Source organism: Dryobates pubescens, chromosome Z (assembly GCF_014839835.1).
Source record: "Dryobates pubescens isolate bDryPub1 chromosome Z, bDryPub1.pri, whole genome shotgun sequence".
NCBI lineage: Eukaryota > Metazoa > Chordata > Aves > Piciformes > Picidae > Dryobates > Dryobates pubescens.
In genome coordinates, this window is record NC_071657.1 from 19,188,261 (window position 1) to 19,213,194 (window position 24,934).

The window sequence follows — 24,934 nt, forward strand, 5'->3', positions numbered from 1 at the left end:
GACTTGTGGGGATCCAAGCGGCTGAGCAGATCTCTAACTATCCCCTCCTCCTGGAACAGAGGAAGACTATGCAGCTCCTTGAATCCTTCTGCCAGCTCTGCAGGCCAGCTGTCTGGAAGACATTCTGTCCTGCTAGTAAGAATTGAGGCAAAGAAGGTGTTAAGTACCTCTGCCTTCTCCTCATCCTTTGTTACAATGTTCCCCTCCATGTCCACCAAGGAGTGGAGGTTGTCCCTGTCCTTCCTCTTGCTATTAATGTATTTTTTAGAAGGACTTTTTGTTGTCCTTCACAGCAGAGGTCAGTTTAAGCTCCAAATGTGCTTTTGCCTCCCTTTCTTCCTGCATGATCTAGCAACATCCTTAAACATTCCGTGGGTTGCCTCACCTTTCTTCCAAAGATGATACACCCTCTTTTTTTCCCTTGGTTCAATTAAAAGTTCATTACCCATCCAGGCTGGTCGTCTGCCCCGGCGGCTCATCTTCCGGCACATTGGCACAGCCTGTTTCTGCACCTTCAAGAGTTCTTCCTTGAAGCAGGTCCAGCTCTCCTGGACCCCTTTATTTTTAAGGGCTTTATCCCAAGGAACCCTCTGAGTTAGTTCCTTGAGTAACCTGAAGTCTACCCTCTGGAAGTCCAGAGTGGAGTTCTCCTTGCTGCCCCTCTTAACTTGACCAAATACTGAAAATTCAATTATCTCGTGGTCACTGGCCCCTAAACACCCACTGACCACCACATCATTGGTGGACACGGAGGGGAACGTTGTAACAAAGTATGAGGAGAAGGCAGAGTTACTTAACACCTTCTTTGCCTCAATTTTTTCTAGCAGGACAGAATGTCTTCCAGACAGCTGGCCTGCAGAGCTGGCAGAAGGAGCCAGGGAGCAGCATAGTTTTCCTCTGTTCCAGAATGGGGTAGTTGGTGATCTGCTTAGCCACTTGAATCCCCACAAGTCCATGGGACCAGATGGGATCCATCCCAGGGTGTTGAGAGAGCTGGCAGATGTGCTGGCCAAGCCACTCTCCATCATTTTTCAGCAGTCCTGGCTCACTGGAGACATCCCAGAAGACTGGAAGCTGGCCAATGTGGTGCCCATCCACAAGAAGGGCCGGTTGGATGAGCCAGGGAATTATAGACCTGTCAGCCTGACCTCAGTGCCAGGCAAGATAATGGAACAGGTCATCTTGAGTGCAGTCACACAGAACTTGGAGGATGGCCAAGGGATCAGGTCCAGCCAGCACAGGGTTAGGAAGGGCAGGTCCTGCCTGACCAACCTGATCTCCTTCTATGATCAGGTGACCCGCCTGGTGGATGTGGGGCAGGCTGTGGATGTAGTCTACCTGGACCTCAGCAAGGCCTTTGACACTGTCCCCCACAGAAAACTCGTGGCCAAGCTGTCAGCCCATGGCTTGGATGGGAGCACACTGCGATGGGTTAGGAACTGGCTGGAGGGCCGAGCCCAGAGAGTGGTGGTGAATGGTGCCACATCCAGCTGGCAGCCAGTCACCAGTGGTGTGCCCCAGGGATCAGTACTGGGCCCCATGCTCTTTAACATCTTTATTGATGATCTGGATGAGGGCATTGAGTCCATCATCAGTAAGTTTGCAGATGACACCAAGCTGGGGGCAGGAGTTGATCTGCTGGAGGGTAGAGAGGCTCTGCAGAGGGACCTCGACAGGCTGGGCAGATGGGCAGAGTCCAATGGCATGAGATTTAACACATCCAAGTGCCGGGTTCAGCACATTGGCCACAACAACCCCATGCAGAGCTACAGGCTGGGGTCAGAGTGGCTGGAGAGCAGTCAGGCTGAGAGAGACCTGGGGTTGCTGGTTGACGGTAGACTGAACATGAGCCTGCAGTGTGCCCAGGCAGCCAGGAGGGCCAATGGCATCCTGGCCTGCATCAGGAACAGTGTGGCCAGCAGGAGCAGGGAGGTCATTCTGCCCCTGTACACTGCACTGGTTAGGCCGCACCTCGAGTACTGTGTGCAGTTCTGGGCCCCTCAGTTTAGGAAGGATGTTGACTTGCTGGAGCGTGTCCAGAAAAGGGCAACAAGATTGGTGAGGGGCTTGGAGCACAAGCCCTATGAGGAGAGGCTGAGGGAGCTGGGGTTGCTTAGTCTGGAGAGGAGGAGACTCAGGGGTGACCTTATTGCTCTCTACAACTACCTGAAGAGGGGTTGTTGTGAGGCGGAGGTTGGTCTCTACTCCCAGGCAACCAGTACCAGAACAAGAGGACACAGTCTCAGGCTGCGTCAGGGGAGGTTTAGGCTGGAGGTTAGGAGGAAGTTTTACACAGAGAGAATGATTGCCCACTGGAATGGGCTGCCTGAGGAGGTGGTGGGGTCGCCGTTGCTGGGGGTGTTCAGGGCGAGGCTTGACAGGATGCTTGGTTGCATGGTTTAGTTGATTAGGTGGTGTTGGATGATAGGTTGGACACGATGATCTCAAAGGTCTCTTCCAACCTGGTCTATTCTATTCTATTCTATTCTATTCTATTCTATTCTATTCTATTCTATTCTATTCTATTCTATTCTATTCTATTCTATTCTTACCCCTGGTAGGCTCACTCAGCACCTGGGATAAGAAGCTGTCCTCCATGCACTCTAAGAACCTCTAAGAACTCTAAGAACCTCTGCTGTGTTGAGATCCCAGCAGATATCAGGCCGGTTGAAGTCACCCATGAGAACATGGTCAGGCGATCTTGAGACAGCCTTAAGCTGCCTATAGAATGTTTCATCTTCCTCCTGCTTGGGTGGTCTATAACGGAGTCCAACCTGGATGTCTGCCCTCCCGGTCTTCCCTCTAATTCTTACCCACAAGCACTCAACCCAATCGTCCCTGATCTCCACCTCAATGGCATCTGGTGCTTCCCTGATGTACAGGGCCACCCCTCCACCCCTTCTTCCTTGCCTGTCTCTCCTGAAGAGCCTGTAGCTGTCAATTGCAGTGCTCCAGTCATGTGAGTCGTCCCACCACGTCTCTGTGATGGCAACTACATCATAACTTTCCTGCTGCAACAAGGCTTCCAGCTCTTGTTTGTTACCCATGCTTCGTGCATTAGTATACATGCACTGCAGCTGGGCTGCTGGTTTCACCTCTGACTCTAGCTTATCACCCCCAGACTCCTGCCTGAGGGGACTGGTTTCAGCCCCTTCCCCCTTCAAATCTAGTTTAAAGCCCTGTTAATGAGACCTGCCAATTCCCTTCCTAGAATCTTTTTACCTTTGAGGGATAGGCCATTCTTGTATACTGTGATCTTACCCCTCCCCTGGGAGAGATGTACTCCATCTGTTGTCAGCTGACCTGGTCTAATAGTGTGGTGGTTTGAGAGAGAAGGCCCAGCTTTCCCTCCCCCACTAAGAAGAAGTAACCAGAGCTAAGTCAGCTGGTAAAGCAAAAGGGAATGCTGTATTTACAAAAGCAATGTGATATGCAGGGAATTTATGTACACAAGTATACAGATTTACAATATATACAGAAATATTACAGCAAAGAGGCGTACAGGAACTAAACCCCTGGACAGAGTGGGCTTCCCCCCTGTACCCCCTCTCTCTCCCCGCTACCTCTCTTTTTCCCCAAAGATGGTTACAGAGAGAGAAAAGGCAGTTATAAGAAAAGAAGAATTTTAGTAATATTAGTGCTGGATTAATGCTTATCTGTTATCTGTGGCCCTTCTGGCCAGATGCCCAGAAGCAGACAGGCTAGAAGGGGAGAGCGAAGAGGAACTGAACAGGAACTGGAACTGAGGGAAAATTCCAGCTGCACTAAACTTAAAACTGCACTCCCACCAATCTACCAATGAAATTTGCTTAGAATATCAATATTTACAAAAATATTGAGCCAGAGTGTCCCAGCAACTGTCCCCTTCTTAAAGGCACAGCCTCAAATGGTCACAAGTAGAAAGTTCTTCAAGATTGAAAAACCCAAAATTCTTTTGACTACACCAGCCTCTAAGCCACTTGTTGACTATAGCTGCTGACCTGTTCCTTCTGGTATTCCCTCCTGCAACTAAGGGTATTGATGAAAAAATTATTTGTGCACCTTACCCCTCAACCAGATCATTTTTGATAGCCCTGGGAGTTCTGGTTGCAACATCATAAGGGGGGAGGGGCTGAAACTAGTCCCCTCAGGCAAGAGTCTGGGGGCAGTAAGCTAGGGTCAGAGGCCAAACCAGCAGCCCAGCTGAGGTGCATGTACACTAATGCACGAAGCATGGGAAACAAACAAGAGGAGCTGGAAGCCTTGTTGCAGCAGGAAAGTTATGACGTAGTTGCCATCACGGAGACGTGGTGGGATAGCTCACATGACTGGAGTGCTGCAATTGATGGCTACAGGCTTTTCAGGAGAGACAGACAAGGAAGAAGGGGTGGAGGGGTGGCCATGTACATCAGGGAGGCACTAGATGCCATTGAGCTAGAGATTAGGGACAATCAGGTTGAATGCTTGTGGGCAAGAATTAGAGGGAAGACCGGTAGGGCAGACATCCTGGTTGGAGTCTGTTATAGACCGCCCAACCAGGAGGATGATGTCGACGAAGCATTCTATAGACAGCTTAAGGCTGTCTCAAGATCTCCTGACCTTGTCCTTATGGGCGACTTCAACCTGCCTGACATCTGCTGGGATCTCAACACAGCAGAGAGGAGGCAGTCTAGGAGGTTCTTAGACTGCATGGAGGACAGCTTCTTATCCCAGGTGCTGCGTGAGCCTACCAGGGGCAAGGCTTTGCTTGACCTCCTCTTCACCAACAGGGAAGGGCTGGTGGGTGATGTGGTGGTCGGAGGCTGTTTAGGGGCCAGTGACCATGAAATAATAGAATTTTCAGTATTCAGTCAAGCTAAGAGGGCCAGCAAGAAGACCTCCACTCTGGACTTCCGGAGGGCGGACTTCAGGTTGCTCAAGGAAACAATTCAGAGGGTTCCTTGGGAGAAAGCCCTTAAAAATAAAGGGGTCCAGGAGGGCTGGACCTGCTTCAAGAAAGAGCTGATGAAGGCTCAGGAGCAGGCTGTGCCAGTGTGCCGGAAGAGGAGCCGCCGGGGCAGACGGCCAGCCTGGCTGTGTAATGAACTTTTAATTGAACTAAGGGAAAAAAAGAGGGTGTATCATCTTTGGAAGAAAGGTGAGGCAACCCATGGAATGTTTAAAGAGGTTGCTAGGGCATGTAGGAGGAAAATTAGGGAGGCAAAAGCATATTTGGAACTTAAACTGGCCTCTGATGTGAAGGACAACAAAAAGTCCTTCTATAAATATATTAATAGCAAGAGGAAGGGCAGGGACAACCTCCACTCCTTGGTTGACATAGAAGGAAATGTTGTAACACAGGATGAGGAAAAGGCAGAGGTACTTAACACCTTCTTTACCTCAGTTTTTACTACCTGGAAAGAACGTCTACCAGACAGCTGGCCTGCAGAACTGGCAGAGGGAGCCAGGGAGCTGCATGGTTTCCCTTTGTCCCATGAGCAAGTGATAGGAGCTCTCCTCAGCAGCTTGGACCCCCACAAGTCCATGGGACCAGATGGGATCCATCCTAGGGTGCTGAGAGAGCTGGCAGATGAGCTGGCCAAACCACTCTCCATTATTTTTCATCAGTCCTGGCTCACTGGAGAGATCCCAGCTGACTGGAAGCTGGCCAACGTGGTACCCATCCACAAGAAGGGCCGGTTGGATGAGCCAGGGAATTACAGGCCTGTCAGCCTGACCTCAGTGCCAGGAAAGATTATGGAGCAGGTCATCCTGAGTGCAATCATGCAACACTTAGAGGATGGCCAAGGGATCAGGCCCAGCCAGCATGGGTTTAGGAAGGGCAGGTCCTGCCTGACCAACCTGATCTCCTTCTATGATCAGGTGACCCGCCTGGTGGATGTGGGGAGGCCTGTGGATGTAGTCTACCTGGACCTCAGCAAGGCCTTTGACACCGTTCCCCATAGCAAGCTCCTGGCCAAGCTGTCAGCCCATGGCTTGGATGGGAGCACACTGCGATGGGTTAGGAACTGGCTGGAGGGCCGAGCCCAGAGAGTGGTAGTGAATGGTGCCACATCCAGCTGGCAGCCAGTCACCAGTGGTGTGCCCCAGGGATCAGTGCTGGGCCCCATGCTCTTTAACATCTTTATTGATGATCTGGACGAGGGCATTGAGTCCATCATCAGTAAATTTGCGGACGACACCAAGCTGGGCGCAGGAGTTGATCTGCTGGAGGGTAGAGAGGCTCTGCAGAGGGACCTCGACAGGCTGGGCAGTTGGGCAGAGTCCAACGGCATGAGATTTAACACATCCAAGTGCCGGGTTCTGCACATTGGCCACAGCAACCCCATGCAGAGCTACAGGCTGGGGTCAGAGTGGCTGGAGAGCAGTCAGGCTGAGAGAGACCTGGGGGTGCTGGTCGACGGTAGACTGAACATGAGCCTGCAGTGTGCCCAGGCAGCTAAGAGGGCCAATGGCATCCTGGCCTGCATCAGGAACAGTGTGGCCAGCAGGAGCAGGGAGGTCATTCTGCCCCTGTACACTGCACTGGTTAGGCCGCACCTCGAGTACTGTGTCCAGTTCTGGGCCCCTCAGTTTAGGAAGGATGTTGACTTGCTGGAACGAGTCCAGAGAAGAGCAACAAAGTTGGTGAGGGGTTTGGAACATAAGCCCTACGAGGAGAGGCTGAGGGAGCTGGGGTTGCTTAGCCTGGAGAAGAGGAGACTCAGGGGTGACCTTATTACTCTCTACAACTACCTGAAGGGAGGTTGTAGACAGACAGATGTTGGTCTCTTCTCCCAGGCAAGCAGTACCAGAACAAGAGGACACAGTCTCAGGCTGCGCCAGGGGAGGTTCAGGCTGGATGTTAGAAAAAAGTTCTATACAGAAAGAGTGATTGCCCATTGGAATGGGCTGCCTGGGGAGGTGGTGGAGTCGCCATCACTGGAGGTTTTTAGGAGAAGACTTGACAGGGTGCTTGGTGCTGTGGGTTAGTTGCTTGGGCGGTGTTGGATTGGTGATGGGTTGGACGCGATGATCTTGAAGGTCTCTTCCAACCTGGTTTATTCTATGTATTCTATTCTATGTATTCTATCATCATTCCCTAACTGCATAACTAGTAAGGGATACTAGTCAGAGGGCTTCACCAGGCTAGGCAGCCTTCTGTATCACAGTATCACAGTATAACTAAGGTTGGAAGAGACCCCAAGGATCATCAAGTCCAACCTGTCCCAACAGACCTCACGACTAGACCATGGCACCAAGTGCCACGTCCAATCTCCCCTTGAACACCTCCAGGGACGGTGACTCCACCACCTCCCTGGGGAGCCCATTCCAATGACGAATGACTCGCTCAGTGAAGAACTTTCTCCTCACTTTGAGTCTAAACCTCCCTTGGCACAGCTTGAGACTGTGTCCCCTTGTTCTGGTGCTGGGTGCCTGGGAGAAGAGACCAACCCCTTCCTGGCTACAACCACCTTTCAGGTAGTTGTAGAGGGCAATGAGGTCACCCCTGATCCTTCTCTTCTCCAGGCTAAACAATCCCAGCTCCCTCAGCCTCTCCTCATAGGGCTTGTGCTCAAGGCCTCTCACCAGCCTTGTTGCCCTTCTCTGGACACGTTCGAGTGTTTCAGTGTCCTTCTTAAACTGAAGGGCCCAGAACTGGACACAGGACTCAAGGTGTGGCCTAACCAATGCAGAGTACAGGGGCACAATGACCTCCCTGCTCCTGCTGGCCACACTATTCCTAATGCAGGCCAGGATGCCATTGGCCCTCTTGGCCACCTGGGCACACTGCTGGCTCATGTTAAGGCAGATGTCAATCAGCACCCCCAGGTCCCTCTCTATTTGGCAGCTCTCCAGCCACTCTGACCCCAGCCTGTAGCTCTGCATGAGGTTGCCGTGGCCAAAGTGCAGCACCCGGCACTTGGACTTGTTAAATGCCATGCCATTAGACTCTGCCCATCTGTCCAGTTGGTCGAGGTCCCTCTGCAGAGCCTTTCTATCCTCTAACTGACTAACATCTGTTCCCAACTTGGTGTCATCTGCAAACTTGCTGATGACTGAACCAACCCCCTCATCCAGATCATCAATGAAGATGTTAAAGAGGATGGGGCCCAGCACTGATCCCTGGGGGATGCCACTGGTGACTGGCCGCCAGCCGGATGTGGCACCATTCACCACCACTCTCTGGGCTCGGCCCTCCAGCCAGTTCCTAACCGAGCACAGAGTGTTGTGGTCCAAACCACGAGCTGACAGCTTAGCCAGCAGTTTACTGTGGGGGACGGTGTCAAAGGCCTTGCTGAAGTCCAGGTAGACCACATCCACAGGCCTCCCCATGTCCACCAGACGGGTCACCTGATCATAGAAGGAGATCAGGTTGGAGAGGCAGGACCTGCCCTTCCTAAATCCATCTTGGCTGGACCTGAGCCCTTGGCCATCCTTCAGGTGCGCAGTTATTGCCGCCAGGATAATCTGCTCCATCACTTTCCCTGGCACTGAGGTCAGGCTGACTGGTCTGTAGTTTCCCGGTTCCTCCCTCCGTCCCTTCTTGTGGATGGGGATCACACTGGCCAGTTTCCAGTCATCTGGGACCTCTCCAGTGAGCCAGGACTGGAGGAAAATGATGGAGAGTAGCTTGGCCAGCTCATCTGCCAGCTCTCTCAGCACCCTAGGATGGATCCCATTCTGGTCCCATGGACTTGTGGGGATCCAAGTGGCTCAGCAGGTCTCGAACTAATTCCTCATTGATTTCTGGGGCATCACACTGCTCCCTGACCCTATTACCCAGCTCAGGAGGCCACTCATCCTGGACTCCTACTTTGCTGTTAAACATCGAGGCAAAGAAGGTGTTCAGGACCTCAGCCTTTTCCTCATCTTCTGTCACCATGTTCCCCTCCAGGTCCAGTAAGGAGTGGAGGTTCTTCTTGCCCTTCTTTTTAGTGTTGATATATTTGTAAAATTGCTTTTTATTATCTTTCACAGAGGTGGCCAGCTTCAGTTCCAGCTGGGCCTTTGCCTCTCTAATTTTTTTCCTACATAATCTAACCACTTCCTTGAACATACCTCGAGAAGCCTTCCCCTCCTTCCAGAGGGGATACAGCCTCTTTTTTCCCCTTAAATCCTCCAGGAGCTGCTTGCTCATCCAGGCCGGTCGCCTTCCCCACCGGCTCATCTTTCGGCACATGGGAACTGCCAGTTCCTGTGCCTTCAAGAGCTTCTGTTTGAAGTAGGTCCAACCCTCCAACCAACCCCTCGGTTCATGAGGGTTGGTACCCAGGGAACTTTACAAATAAGTTTCTTAAAGAGGCTGAAGTTTGCCCTCCGGAAGTCCAAGGTGAAGGTTCTGTTGGTGCTCCTCCCTATCTCCCTGCATATTGAAAACTTCACTATCTCGTGGTAACATCTCTAACTCTAACATCTTCTAACTCTAACTGGTAACATCTCTAACTTCGGCTCCTGGGAGACAACAAGCTTCCCTATGAGAAGTGTCTGGCCGACATATGGGGCCCACTATTCCCCTCAGGAGGGAATCACCAATAACAATTACCCTCCTCTTTTTTTGGAGGGAGCAGGTCCTGATGCCAGGGGAAGGCTGTTTAACCTTAGGCTGTTTTGCCTTATGGTTTTTAACCTCAGGCTGTTTAGCCTCAGGGAAAACCCCAGATGGTGTGTCCTCCGGCATCAGAATCACCTCACCCTTGACCTCCAGTGCCCCATACTTGTTTTCCAGTGGCAGTGGGGAAAGTGAGGGGAGGCAAGGAGGTTTTACTTTGTGTCTTTTGAGAGGAACCTGCATCCATTTCCCTCTGCTTTGTGGATAACCAGCCACCGCTGGGGGAGCCTGCAGAGCCTGCTTACTCTGGTTCATCTCTTTCCTCCTCTGGTTCATCTCTTTTCTACATTCCCTTACATCTCTAAGTCTAACAACCTCGTCCTTCTGGCCACCAGGTTAAGCAGATAGTTGATCTGCTCACACCTAATGCTAGAGTTGCCCCCACTATCCTGCATTTCAAGAGCCAGGCTCCAGCACTCTCTACAGCCAGATACCTGGACAGCTACCTGCTTGTGTTCCACCTTAGTCTGGGTCGACACTGATTTTTTTTAAGGAGTTTTTGCTGCAAGTTACAACCATGCCACAGCACCTACTGAACAAAAAAATTAGAAAAATTGCAGCAGCACGTGCGGCTGGCTGCCACCGAGTGAGAGCACGAGTGAATACGCGAGAAGATGGGAGAGCTTCCCGCCGAAATGGAAGCCCCGCGAGCCGCGGCTGTCCCTTTTAAAACTTGCCGCTTATGACTCTGGGATCACGAGCTGCAGGCACGTGAAAAGACAGCTCCTCCGACCCTCGCAGCGTGTCTAGGAATCTCCGGGGTCCTGGCGGTTCCCTGAAAAGGAGAGCAGTGGATGTCCCCTGAGGGTGCTGGTATCAGCATGGTCCTGAGAGAGCTCCCCACCGAAATGGAAGCCCTGTGATCCTTTGCTCTCCTCTTTAGAGTGAAGACACTGTTGATTTGCCCTAGTGTAGGTGAACATTATTTTGCCTCCAGCTAGTGTAAGAAACTATTTCAATGTACTCTGTGAAGCACCTCCCTGCTCCTTCAGCCTGGAGAAGAGGAGGCTCAGGGGTGACCTCATTGCCCTCTACAACTACCTGAAAGGTGGTTGTAGCCAGGAAGGGGTTGGTCTCTTCTCCCAGGCAACCAGCACCAGAACAAGAGGACACAGTCTCAAGCTGCGCCAGGGGAGGTTTAGACTCGAGGTGAGAAGAAATTTCTTCACTGAGCTAGTCGTTCGTCATTGGAATGGGCTGCCCAGGGAGGTGGTGGAATCACCATCCCTGGAGGTATTCAAGAGGAGATTAGATGTGGCACTTGGTGCCATGGTCTAGTCGTAAGGTCTGTGGTGACAGGTTGGACTCGGTGATCCTCGAGGTCTCTTCCAACCTTGGTGATACTGTGACACTGTGAAGAGGTACTCTAATATCTAGGCTACCTTGCAGTGTGCATATTCCTGGAACTTCAAAATAATGAAATTAATATTATTTACAATTTAATAATATTATTGAAATTCAGAGTAAATTTTTTTTCAGTAGATTTTTATGTACAAAGTGTTCACAAGGTGTCAATGTCAGTGTCCCAAAAACATGAGGGCTAGATAGGAAAATTCTGGCATATCTGCTAGTTAGAAATAGAATAGAATAGAATTAACCAGGTTGGAAGAGACCTTCGAGATCATCATGTCCAACCTATCATCCAACACCACCTAATCAACTAAACCATACAACCAAGCATCCTGTCAAGCCTCACCCTGAACACCCCCAGCGACGGCGACCCCACCACCTCCTCAGGCAGCCCATTCCAGTGGGCAATCACTCTCTCTGTGTAAAACTTCCTCCTAACCTCCAGCCTAAACCTCCCCTGATGCAGCCTGAGACTGTGTCCTCTTGTTCTGGTACTGGTTGCCTGGGAGAAGAGACCAACCTCCGCCTCACTACAACCCCCCTTCAGGTAGTTGTAGAGAGCAATAAGGTCACCCCTGAGTCTCCCCTTCTCCAGACTAAGCAACCCCAGCTCCCTCAGCCTCTCCTCATAGGGCTTGTGCTCCAAGCCCCTCACCAACCTTGTTGCCCTTTTCTGGACACGCTCCAGCAAGTCAACATCCTTCCTAAACTGAGGGGCCCAGAACTGGACACAGTACTCAAGGTGCGGCCTAACCAGTGCAGTGTGCAGGGGCAGAATGACCTCCCTGCTCCTGCTGGCCACACAATGGCCAGGATGCCATTGGCCCTCCTGGCTGCCTGGGCACACTGCAGGCTCATGTTAGGTCTACCGTGAATCAGCAAACCCAGGTCTCTCTCAGCCTGACTGCTCTCCAGCCACTCTGACCCCAGCCTGTAGCTCTGCATGGGGTTGCTGTGGCCAATGTGCAGAACCCGGCACTTGGATGTGTTAAATCTCATGCCGTTGGACTCTGCCCATCTGCCCAGCCTGTCGAGGTCCCTCTGCAGAGCCTCTCTATCCTCCAGCAGATCAACTCCTGCCCCCAGCTTGGTGTCATCTGCAAATTTACTGATGATGGACTCAATGCCCTCATCCAGATCATCAATAAAGATGTTAAAGAGCATGGGGCCCAGCACTGACCCCTGGGGCACACCAGTAGTGACTGGCTGCCAGCTGGATGTGGCACCATTCACCACCACTCTCTGGGCTCGGCCCTCCAGCCAGTTCCTAACCCATCGCAGTGTGCTCCCATCCAAGCCATGGGCTGACAGCTTGGCCACGAGTTTGCTGTGGGGGACGGTGTCAAAGGCCTTGCTGAGGTCCAGGTAGACTACATCCACAGGCCTCCCCACATCCACCAGGCGGGTCACCTGATCATAGAAGGAGATCAGGTTGGTCAGGCAGGACCTGCCCTTCCTAACCCCGTGCTGGCTGGACCTGATCCCTTGGCCATCCTCCAAGTTCTGTGTGACTGCACTCAAGATGACCTGTTCCATAATCTTGCCTGGCACTGAGGTCAGGCTGACAGGTCTATAATTCCCTGGCTCATCCAACCGGCCCTTCTTGTGGATGGGCACCACATTGGCCAGCTTCCAGTCGTCTGGGATGTCTCCAGTGAGGCAGCACTGCTGAAAAATGATGGAGAGCGGCTTGGCAAGCACATCTGCCAGCTCTCTCAGCACCCTGGGATGGATCCCATCTGGTCCCATGGACTTGTGGGGATTCAAGTGGCTAAGCAGATCACCAACTACCCCATTCTGGAACAGAGGAAGACTATGCTGCTCCCTAACTCCTTCTGCCAGCTCTGCAGGCCAGCTGTCTGGAAGACATTCTGTCCTGATATTAAAATTTGAGGCAAAGAAGTTGTTAAGTAACTCTGCCTTCTCCTCATCCTTTGTTACAACATTCCCCTCCATGTCCACCAAGGAGTGGAGGTTGTCCTTGCCCTTCCTCTTGCTATTAATGTATTTATAGAAGGACTTTTTGTTGTCCTTCACAGCAGAGGCCAGTCTAAGCTCCAAATGTGCTTTTGCCTCCCTAATTTTCTTCCTACAAGACCTAGCAACATCCTTAAACGTTTCATGGGTTGCCTCACCTTTCTTCCAAAGATGATACACCCTCTTTTTTTCCCTTAGCTCTTTTAGAAGTTCATCACCCATCCAGGCTGGCCGTCTGCCCCGGCGGCTCATCTTCCGGCGCATTTGCACAGCCTGATCCTGTGCCTTCAAGAGTTCCTCCTTGAAGTAGTCCCAGCTCTCCTGGACCCCTTTGTTTCTAAGGGCTGTTTCCCAAGGAACCTTCTGAGTTAGTTCCTTGAGCAACCTGAAGTCCGCCCTCCGGAAGTCCAGAGTGGAGGTCTTCTTGCTGCCCCTCTTAACTTGACCAAATACTGAAAATTCAATTATCTCATGGTCACTGGCCCCTAAACAGCCTCCGACCACCACATCACCCACCAGCCCTTCCCTGTTGGTGAAGAGGAGGTGTAGCATAGCCTTACCCCTGGTAGGCTCACTCAGCGCCTGGGATAAGAAGCTGTCCTCCATGCATTCCAAGAACCTCCTGGACTGTCTCCTCTCTGCTGTGTTGAGTTCCCAGCAGATGTCAGGCAGGTTGAAGTCGCCCATGAGAACAAGGTCAGGCGATCTTGAGACAGCCTTAAGTTGCCTAAAAAATGCTTCATCAACTTTTTCTTCCTGGTTGGGTGGTCTATAACAGACTCCAACCAGGATGTCAGCCCTGTTAGCCTTCCCTCTAATTCTCACCCATAGGCCCTCAACCTGATGATCCCTAATCTCCATCTCAATGGCATCTAGTGCCTCCCTGATGTACAGGGCCACCCCTCCACCCCTTCTTCCCTGCCTGTCTTTTCTGAAAAGCCTGTAGCCATCAATTGCAGCGCTCCAGTCATGTGAGTCGTCCCACCACGTCTCTGTGATGGCAACTACATCATAACTTTCCTGCTGCAGCAAGGCTTCCAGCTCCTCTTGTTTGTTACCCAAGCTTCGTGCATTAGTGTACATGCACTTCAGCCGGGCTGCTGGTTTCACCTCTGGCTCAAGCTTATCACCCCCAGACTCCTGCCTGAGGGGACTGGTTTCAGCCCCTTCCCCCTACGAATCTAGTTTAAAGCCCTATCTATGAGACCTGCCAATTGCCTTACTAGAATCTTTTTCCCTTTGAGGGATAGGCCATTTTCATACACTCTGATCTTTCCCCTCCTCTGGGACAGATGTGCTTCATCTGTTGCCAGCTGACCTAGTGCATTAGACAGTTTTTCAATATCGAAATACCCAAAATTCTTTTGACTACACCAGCCTCTAAGCCACTTGTTGACTATGGCTGCTGTCCTGTTCCTTATGGTATTCCCTCCTGTAACTAAGGGTATAGATGAGAAAATTATTTGTGCACCTGACCCCTCAATGAGATCCCCCTGGGCCCTGAAGTCGTTCTTGATAGCCCTGGAAGTTCTGGTTGCAACATCATCATTCCCTAAGTGCATAACTAGTAATGGGTAGTAGTCAGAGGGCTGCACCAAACTGGGCATCCTTCTGGTAACATCCTTGACCATAGCTCCTGGGAGGCAACAGACTTCCCTGTGTGTAGGGTCTGGCCGACATATGGGGCCTTCTGTTCCCCTCAGGAGAGAATCACCAATGACAATTACCCTCCTCTTTTTTTTAAGGGAGCAGGTCCTGATACCAGGGGAAGACTGTTTAGCCTTAGGCTGCTTGGCCTTGGGCTGCTTGGCCTCAGGCAAAACCCCAGATTGTGTGTCCTCCATCAGAATCACCTCACCCTCGACCTCCAATGCCCTGTACTTGTTTTCCAAGGGCAGTGGGGAAGGTGATGGGAGACAAGGAGGTTTAACTTTACTTTTTTTGAGAGGAATTTGTGTCCATTCCCCTCTGCTTTTTGAATAACCAGCCTCTGCCTGGGAGGCCTGCAGAGCCTGGTTACTCAGGTCTGTTACCCTTCTACAATCTCTTACATCTCTAAGTCTAGCAACCTTGTCCTTCAGGCTGGCCACTAAGTTAAGTAAATAGTCAATCTGCTCACATGTTATGCAGGAGTTGTCCCCAGTACCTTGCATCTCAAGCGCCAGGCTCCAGCACTGTCTGCAGCCAGATGCCTGGACACCTACCTCTTGCTTATGACACTTACCTACCTTCTTATATTCCCTCTCAGTCTGAGTCGAGACTGATTTCTTAAAGGCATTATTGCGGCGAGTTACCACCATGGCCAGCCCTGCCCGCGGCACCTGCTGGGCAAGTTTTAGAAAAAGCACAGCGCCACGCGTGTCTGAGCAAGAGAGCGGCTGGAATGGACCGGCCGTGCGGTGCCGGCGGCTTTTAAACTGCCGCGGCAACGCAGGGGAACGAGGCGAACCCGAGCACGTGGAGATTCAGCAGGAGCCGGTCTCAGTCGAGTGCCGAGCCAGCCGCGGGTCCTGCCGGATTCAAAAGGGGCAGTTAGTGGCTTATCCGGAGGGTCCTGGCAGCAGTGTGCTCCCGAGGCGGGTTACCGCTGAAATGGACCGGCCGTGCGGTGCCTGAGGCTTTTAAAGTGCCGCGGCAATGCAGGGGAACGAGGCGAACCCGAGCACGTGGAGATTCAGCAGGAGCCGGTCTCAGTCGAGTGCCAAGCCACTGCTAGTTCAGCTGTCATATTTATGATACAAAGTCTTGAACCTGTCAAGAGTGTTTTCTTGATTTAAAGAAAAAAAAGTTTTGATGCAGCAGTGTTGGAGGACCTGAATCTATTAATTGCTAGAAATTGTAGCTTTTGCAAATGCTCCTGGAATCTTACACATCCAGGCTTTTACACTGGGAGTTGGCATACAAATGTTATTAACAGCATACTATGTGTGATTCTGTGGCTACAAGGAGGCTTGACTTTCGTGCTGGCATTCAGAAGCAAAATATTGCAAGTCATGCTCTTTCTAGCCGCTATCAGGCATAACTTCAATCAGCATGCACCACAGGTTTTTTAGTTTAATAGATTGTAATTGTTTGCTGTAATTGAAGTAGGGTTGACTGACTTGAAGAGTAACTCAGAGAGGCTGGATTTAAAATTCTATTGGGAAAAAAATTATTTTTTTTTTATATGTATAAAAAACAAGCAGCCTTGTATCCTTTCAGTTGTTTGAACAATAAGCATTTTATTGCAGAGAATTAAAATAAAAAATCATATGCTATGTTATCTTTAAAGGCTAATATAAACAAATACTCATACTAGAGAAGTCATAACCTCAAATTGTAGTTACATTTCTTTATAATAATGTGGTTTCTGCCTTAGGACTTGTTCTGATTTAGACCCCTCCAGGAAGATGCTTGAAAATTCATGGCACATCATGAGATGTGCTGTGATTCAAAGATGATATAGCTGGTTTTAGTTGCAAATAGCATTTTTGTTCAAGCAGGAATGGTGACTTTGGCCCTTTAGAAGAAATTAATAATAGAAGCACACTGCGTAGTCTTTCTGTTCCTAATATCTTGTCATGACATACCTTTGTGTACCTGTGAATATTTTGCATCTGTCCTTTTCTCTCACTAGGGAAGTGTTGTTTTGATGAGTAAGAAAACCTTTAATAGTGCTCACTGATACCATTATCCAATCTCTATGCAGTTATTCATAAGACCCTTTCTGTTCCTTTCTTCTCTGCTTTAGTGTGAACAATCCCACCTAATGAGAGAGCATGAAGATGTGCAGGAGCAAACAACACTACGCTACGAGGAACGAATCACAGAGCTACACAGTATCATTGCCGAATTAAATAAGAAAATTGATCAACTACAAGGAACAACAATAAGGTACAGTAATTACTGTATTGTAATAATAATAATTATAAGGTACAGTAACTTCATGGAAATTCTGGGCCTAAGCAAAAATGGCTCAAAACATGGTGTTAATTATACTCCAATTAGATGATGACTGTAAAAGTAGTTAGGCTTGTTACAACTTGTACAGAGTAGCTGCCCATAATGAAGATATGTGTTCTGCACAATATCATCCCAAGGCTCAGAATTGTTACATTCTCTCTAACAAAATTGCACCTTTCAAAGCCTAGCAATCACTGTGCCGTTTGAGTAATACTTCAGCATAAATACATGCCAGCATAGTAGATGATCTAGGAAAATCACTTGTGGTGAAAAATACAGCTCAAATGGATTTCATAAGTTTTGTGTTTACTTGTACTGGCATTTGTGACAAAACACAATGGTACAAATTGCACTGCTGCCTTTCCTTCGAACACCAAAGCCTGGGGTATTACACCAAGTCAGTACTCCATCCCTAGAGGCTTTTAAGGCCAGGCTGGATGTGGTTCTGAGCAACCTGATCTAGTGTGAGGTGTCCCTGCCCATGGCAGGAGGGTTGGATCTAGATGATCCTTGAGGTCCCCTCCAACCCTAACAATTTTATGATTCTATGATTCTTACTGTATTAAACTATTTTTTTACTACAGGAAAACACTTTTGCTCATTTCTTTTTACCCATAATTCTCAACCTAGAAAAAGTTGGACTAGAACAAGGAAGGAGCTTCTTAAAGTTTAGGTTGTAAAAATGCAACTAAACTACTAGAGTCTATGGGTTTTCTAGAGAACATCAAATTAAATTTGACGCTTTCATAGGTAACATTTAACATGGTGCTATACCCATGTATCATCAAATCATAGAATGGTAGGGGTTGGAAGGGATCTCAGCCAATCATCTAGTCCAACCCCTTTGCTAACACAGGTATGCCTAGATGCGGTTGCACTGAAATGCATCCAGGCAGTTTTGAAACTCTGCAGAGAAGAAGACTCCATAGCTTCTCTGGGCAGCCTGTTCCAGTGATCCACCACCCTAAAGTAAATAAGTAGTTCCTTAAGTTCAAGTCAAACCTCCTGTGTGCTAGTTTGTACCTAGTACCCCTTGTCCTGTCTCTTGACACCACTGAGAAGAGCCCAGCACCATCCTCATGGCCTGCACTTATAAGATCCCCTCTCAGTCTTCTGTGATGAAGAGGTTATTAATTTATTAACATGAAATATTAATTATCTAAACATTAATGTTATTAATTATTAAAATTATCAATAACCAATGAATCACTATTTTATATACATATTCTAGTGCACAATTGTGAAATACATCCTGTAAGTGGTTTAGTATTTATAATTTGGATCCAACTGGAATATTTACAGAATTAATTTCTGTTAATATAACAAAGGGTGCAATTCCACCGCTTGTCCACCAGGAGGCGACTCAACAGGACACTGGTGGCTGCTTAACAATATACAGAGAGTATTACAATGTGTCAGAGGCCTGAGCTGGAAATGTTATGCTGCTAGGTGTGAGTACTTTGAACTGGATGTTAGTGAATGGAAAGCATGTGGAAGTACACTGTGTCCTTTGTTTGTAGCAAGATTAGGTTCCAGCAGACTGCTGTCGCCAGGGCTGGCTGCTGGACTGGTCCAGATGGCAATGGGGGGGCAACCTTCTCACTCCCGTGGCAGTGGAGAGGGGACAGAACATAGGCTAGCCAGTAAGTGGGCTCCCTTGGCAGGACTCAAGCAGCTCCCTCCAGATGGCACGAAGTGGTCCTGTGGGGTCAACACAGCAGGGCCAGTAAGGTGAGTCCCTGGACAGGGTCAGCCCTGTGGCAGGGGACTTCGAGCCTGGCATGGACAGACCTGGGGAAGAGATGCAGCTGCATGGAGTGATGGCTTCCCCTTTGCTTGTCTCAAAGGAGTGGGCGGGACCCTCTTGGAGTGGTCCCAGCTTTGGAGCACTGGCACAGACAGTGCTCTGGGTTTCCCTGGGGTTCACAGGGCATGGAGTAGCGGAAGCGGCAGCTCCTTTTCTGTCCCGCAACAGCAGGGTCACGCAACAGCGGGGTCACGCAGGCATGTGGCTAAGCACTGCTCCTGCTTTATGCGAGCTAGTACACATGGTTGTGGCTTGTCAGTCTGCTGCTTAAGGCTGAGGCAGACATTTGAACTGCCAAACTTGGGCTAGACCCTTCCCCGTCTGGGCTAAAGGCTTACCCTCAGGGGTCCAGTCCTCTAAGACACGGCAGGCTCTTCTTCCAAACAGTGAAGGGTGGCAATACAACACTGTATCTTCTAAGGCTTTCATTGAGGGTCCCTCCTCTGGAGACTCTCAGGGCTGAGGCACAAAGGGCCTGCCCAGATGCTGGTTTCTCCTCTTCTTGCAGAGACCGCTAGTTTGCTTGCAGGTAGGAGTGGGCAGACTTACTAGCAATGGATTAATAGCAAAGGCTATGGCACATAGGCAGAGAGCTTGGTAGCTCAAGCAAAGAGAAAAAGGACAAAGAGAAAGAGGGCAACTTGTCTACAAGTTGAGGTAATATGTATAAGTTTCTCAAGGCTGTATTTGGCCAATAGGCACTCTTGTAAACAGCCAGCTTTAGCATATAGAAAGTGTGAAGCTAGAATTATGCCCATACTTGGTAGTAGCACGACCATGCCATGCGATGGGTGCGTGCAGCTGTTTGTGCCACCTGGCTGGCTCCTTGGCCTTTGTTTGGGTCAGGGAAGGAGGGACATGTGTCCACACAGGCTGGGACGAGTTTCAGTATCTGGGGCATAATTCTGTGCATAATGTGCCTTCACCACATCTTCTCTTTTGCAGGCTGAAGACCCCCAGGTCTCTCAGGCTTTCCTCAAAAGACAAAAGCTCCAGTCCCCTAATCATCCTTATGGCCATCTGTTGGATTCTCTCCAGTAGTTCCCTGTTCTTCCTGAACTGAGGAGCCCAGAACTGGACACAGTACTCTAGGTGTGGCCTCACCAAGGCAGAGTAGGAAGGGAATAGAACCTCCCTAAACCTGGCCACACTCTTCTTAATGCACCCTAGAATCCCATTGGCCTTCTTAGCCATGAGGGCTCATGGTGAACTTGTCTACCAACACTCCCAATTCCTTCTCAGCAGAGCCACTTTCCTGCAGGTCAACCTGTAACCTGCACTTATGCATGTGGTTGCTCTTCACCAGGTACAGGATGAAGTTTTTTCATCCAGGTTGTTGATGCCGAATAAGGCTGGACCCAGTACTGATACCTGGTACACAGGCCTCCAACTAGAGCCTGCACTGTTGATCACAACCCTCTGTTCTCTGTCATTCAGCCATTTCTCCATCTACCTCACTGTTTATTCACATAATACATAGTTCCTAAACTTGCCTGTGAGGATGTTATGAGAGACAGTGTCAAAAACTTTGCCAAAGTCAAGGTAGACAATATCCACTAGTCTCCCCTCATCTGCCAGCTGGTCACACCATCATAGCAGGCTATCAGATTGGTCAATTATGATTTCCCCTTCATGAATCTGTGCTAACTATTCCTGATGATCTTTTTTTCCCCTCCATGTGCTTAGAGACTACTCCAGAGTGAGCTATTCCATCACCTGTCCAGGAATGGAAGTGAGGCTGACTGGTGTGTCGTTTCCTGAGTCCTCCATCTTGCCAATTTTGAAGATTGTCATGATACTGACTTTCCTCCAATCCTCATGCACCTCACATACTCTCCATGACCTTTCAAAAATCATGGAGAGTGATGTAGCTGTAACCTTAGCCAGCTGCTTCAGCTCTCATGGATGCATCCCATTAGGGCCCATCTTGTCCATCTTGTCTAGGTCATCTCTAACCCAGTCTTCCTTAACTAAGGGAGAATATACTTCTGTGAAGGACAACAAAGAATCCATTTACAAATATATTAATGGCAAGAGGAGAGGCAAGGACAACCTCCATTCCTTAGTGGACATGGAGGGGAATATTGCCTCAATATTTAATAGCAAGTCAGGTTGTCTTCCAGACAGGTGGCCTCCTGAGCTGGCAGATGGAGGCAGGAAGCAGTATAGTTCCTCTGTGACCCAGGAGGAAGTAGTTAGAGACCTGCTTAGTCACTTGGATCCCCACAAGTGCATGGGACCAGATGGGATCCATCCTAGGGTGCTGAGAGAGCTGGCAGATGAGCAGGCCAAGCCGTTCTCCATTGTTTTTCAACAGTCCTGGCTCACTGGAGAGGTCCCAGATGACTGGAAGCTGGCCAACATGATGCCTATCCACAAGAATGGCCAGAAGAAGGAACCAGGGAATTATAGGCCTGTCAGCCTGACCTCAGTGCCAGGCAAGATTATGGAACAGGTCATCTTGAGTGCAATCACACAGCACTTCCAGGATGGCCAAGGGATCAGGCCCAGCCAGCATGGATTTAGGAAGGGCAGGTCCTGCCTGACAACCTGATGTCCTTCTATGATCAGGTGACCCAACTGGTGGATCTGGCAAAGGCTGTGGATGTAGTCTACCTGGACTGCAGCAAGGCCTTTGATACCGTCCCCCACAGCCAACTCCTGGCCAAGCTGTCAGCCCATGGCTTGGACAGGAGCACTCTGTGGTGGGTTAGGAACTGGATGGAGGGCCAAGCCCAGAGAGTGGTGGTGAATGGTGCCACATCCAGCTGGCAGCCAGTCACTAGTGGTGTCCCCCAGGGATCAGTGCTGGGCCCCATCCTGTTCAATGTCTTTACTGATGATCTGGATGAGGGTATTGAGTCCATCATCAGTAAATTTGCAGATGACACCAAGACAGGGGCAAGTGTTGATCTTTTATAGTGTTGATCTTTCATAGTGTAGGAGATCCCTGCAGAGGGACCTTGATAGGCTGGACAGATAAGCAGAGTCTAATGGCATGAGATTTAACACATCTAAGTGCTGGGTTCTACACCTTGGCCACAACCACTCCATGCAGAGTTACAGGCTGGAGTCAGAGTGGCTGGAGAGTGGTGAGGTGGAAAGGGACCTGGGGGTAGTGGTTGACAGTAGGCTGAACATGAGCCAGCAGTGTGCTCAGGTGGACAAGAAGTCCAGTGGCATCCTGGCCAGTATCAGGAATAGTGTGGCCAGCAGGAGCAGGGGAGTCATTGTGCCCCTGTTCTCAGCGCTGTTTAGGCCACACCTTGAGTACTGTGTCCAGTTCTGGGCCCCTCAGTTTAGGAAAGATGTTGAGTTGCTGGAACGTGTCCAGAGAAGGGCAACTGGATGTTACGAAGAAATTCTTCATAGTGATTGCCCATTGGAATGGGCTGCCTGGGGAGGTGGTGGAGTTGCCATTATTGGAGGTGTTTAGGAGGAGACTTGATGGGCTGCTTGGTTGCATGGTTTAGTTGATTAGGTGTTGTTGGATGATACGTTGGATGCGATGATCTTGAAGGTCTCTTCCAACTTGGTCTGGTCTATTCTATTCTATTCTATTCTATTCTATTCTATTTTGTCTTTAACCCTCAGAGTTAAAGACAAAACATAGCCCTCTCTAATTCAAGCAAAGGCAAATCCTCCCTAGAGTCTTCTAAAGCTATCCGAAAACAACCCTCCTTCCCACAGGTGTCGTTTGCAAACTTACTGATGATATACTCAATACCCTTGTCCAGATCATCAATAAAGATATTGAATAGGATTTGGCCCAGCACTGATCCCTGGGGGACACCACTAGTGACTGGCTGCCAACCCTAAGTGGCACTATTCACAACTACTCTCTGGGCCTGGCCCTCCAGACAGTTCTTAACCCAGCACAGAGTGCACCTGTCCAAGATGTGGGCTGACAGCTTGGTCAGGAGTTTGCTGTGGGTGTCAAAGACTTTGCTGAACTCCAGGTACACTATATCCACAGCTTTCCTCACATCCACCAGGCAGGTCACCTGATCATAGAAGGACATCAGATTGGTCAGGCAGGACCTGCCCCTCCTAAATCCATGCTGGCTGGGCCTGATCCCTTGACCATCCTGGAAGTGCTATGTGATTGCACTCAAGATGACCTGCTCCATAATTTTCCCTGGCACTGAGGTCAGGCTGACAGGTCTGTAATTCCCTGGCTCCTCCTTCCAGCCCTTCTTGTGGATGGTCATCATGTTGGCCACCTTCCAGTTACCCAGGACTTCTCCAGTGAGCAGGACTGTTGAAAAACAATGGAGCTTGGCCAGCTCTGCTGTCAGTTCTTTCATTACCCTAGGATGGATCCCATCCAGTCCCATGGACTTGTGAGGATCCAAATGGCTCAGCATTGCTTCTCATATTGCTTCTTCCTGGATTACAGGGGTACTATACTGCTCCCTGACTCTACCTGCCAGCTCAGCAGGCCAGTTGTCCTGTAGACAACCTATCCTACTATTGAAAATTCAGGCAAACAAGGCATTAAGTACCTCTGCCTTTTCCTCATCTTTTATCACGATATTCCCCTCCACATCCATTAAAGAGTGGAGGTTGTCCTTACTCCTCCTTTTGCCAATAATGTATTTATAAAAACATTTCTTACTGTTATTCACAGAAGTGGCCAGTCTTAAGTTCTAAATGGACTTTTGAGTCTCTATTTTTTTCCTACGTGACCTAAGCAACATCCTTAAATATTTCCAGGGTTACCTCCCCTTTTTTCCAAAGGTGATACACCCTCTTTTTTGCCTTTAATTCATTCAGAAGCTCATTGCCCATCCAGGATAGCCATCTACCCCAGTGGCTCATCTTCTACCATGCTGGGATAGCCTGTCATATGCCTTTGAGATTTCTTTCTTGAAGTAGGTCCAGCCTTCCTGGACCCCTTTGTTTTTAAGGGCTGTTTCCCAAGGTACCTTCTGAATTGCTTCCTTAAATAAGCCAAAATCTGCCCTCCGGAAGTCCAGAGTGGAGGTTTTGTTGATGCCCTTCTTAGTTTGACTGCATATTGAAAAGTCAATTATTTCATGGTTGCTGGACCCTAGACAGCCTCCAACCACCACATCTCCCACCAGCCCTTCTCTATTGGTAAAGAGTAGGTCAAGCAAAGCCTCACCCCTGATAGCTGTGAAGTACCTTGATCTCAATACTTTCAGAAACCCTGCTTGGCATGCAAGCTGAAATTTCCTCCCCAAGTTGGCCTGGTTCCTAAGTTGTCATCTCTACTACTTGGAGAACAGACTTTACTTCTGTCATTGTTTCATGTATGTAAGGGCTGCGTTCTTTGCAATTCTGCCTGGGAAATCCAGACACACCTCCAGTCTAAATCCTGCATTATTTGTGCAAGAAACATTCATCACCATGTAGCATACACACAGCAGACTTACAGGTGTCGCTCCTGTATGCAGGTCCTTAGATGGCTCTTGTTTTCATTCTCACATTTTTCTGCAGCAAAATACATCTCTACCTTTGATACAGAATGCAACAAAAATTAAGCAATTTGCTTACTTATCAGGGGCAGCTCTGCATCTGAATAAGATAGTGTTTTTCTCATGTTTAAAATATACACTTTAATATCAAAACAGTTACAATGCAAGTAAAAAAAAATATTCTGAGTTGAATCAGCAAGTGGATTACAGATGTTCTCCGGCAAAGCTATTATTTATTTGCTTTTCTTCTTTCCCAGTGCTTCGAACTCTTCATGTGGAGCCAGGAGGGAAAAGTGCAATTTTTTAAGCTCATTTGTTTTAGCTAAAGTATTCTGTGACCTCAATTATTTTAGTAGAATCAGCTTGACAAATAAGTTAAAACCTGCATAATTGAGGCTTTGTGTTTTCCGCTAAATCCAGCAATTCAGCACTATATTCACTTATCTGTTTTGTTTCTTCTGAGAATAGAAAAAGAAAAATATACCTGTCCCCAAGAGCCTTTCAGTACACACATGCAGGTCTGTCATTTGGACACTTGCTCTGCACACAAGCTCTTAGCAAGTTCGAACTAAGAAAGAACCAAAAATTACTGCTAGTCCACTTTAGGATCATAAGCCTGTTAAGAATTCTGTTAAGAATTGTCAGTTGGAGAATTATTGCAGAGCAGTGTATGTCCTTCTTGCATACGTCCTTGCGTGGATTCAGTTCCATCCATTGTTTCCTTGTACAGTGGCCTGGAGTAATAATGAACTTCAGAATAAAGAAATGAAAACCAGGCACTGGGTGCTGCAAGTGGGTGTTATGGGCATAGCACAGTTGTTTTGCAGTAAAGTGTATAAAATCCTC

General features: G+C 49.1%; 1 protein-coding gene across 2 annotated transcripts in view; it reads left to right on the forward strand.

Annotated features, from left to right (window-relative positions):
- The window catches only part of MCC (MCC regulator of WNT signaling pathway), a 205,606-nt gene that overhangs the window by 104,883 nt on the left and 75,789 nt on the right, over positions 1-24,934 (forward strand). For both annotated transcript variants that reach the window (XM_054178593.1, XM_054178594.1), the window contains exon 3: positions 16,629-16,771. In XM_054178593.1, the coding sequence (XP_054034568.1) occupies positions 16,629-16,771 (143 nt within the window). The remainder of the gene's footprint in view (positions 1-16,628; positions 16,772-24,934) is intronic.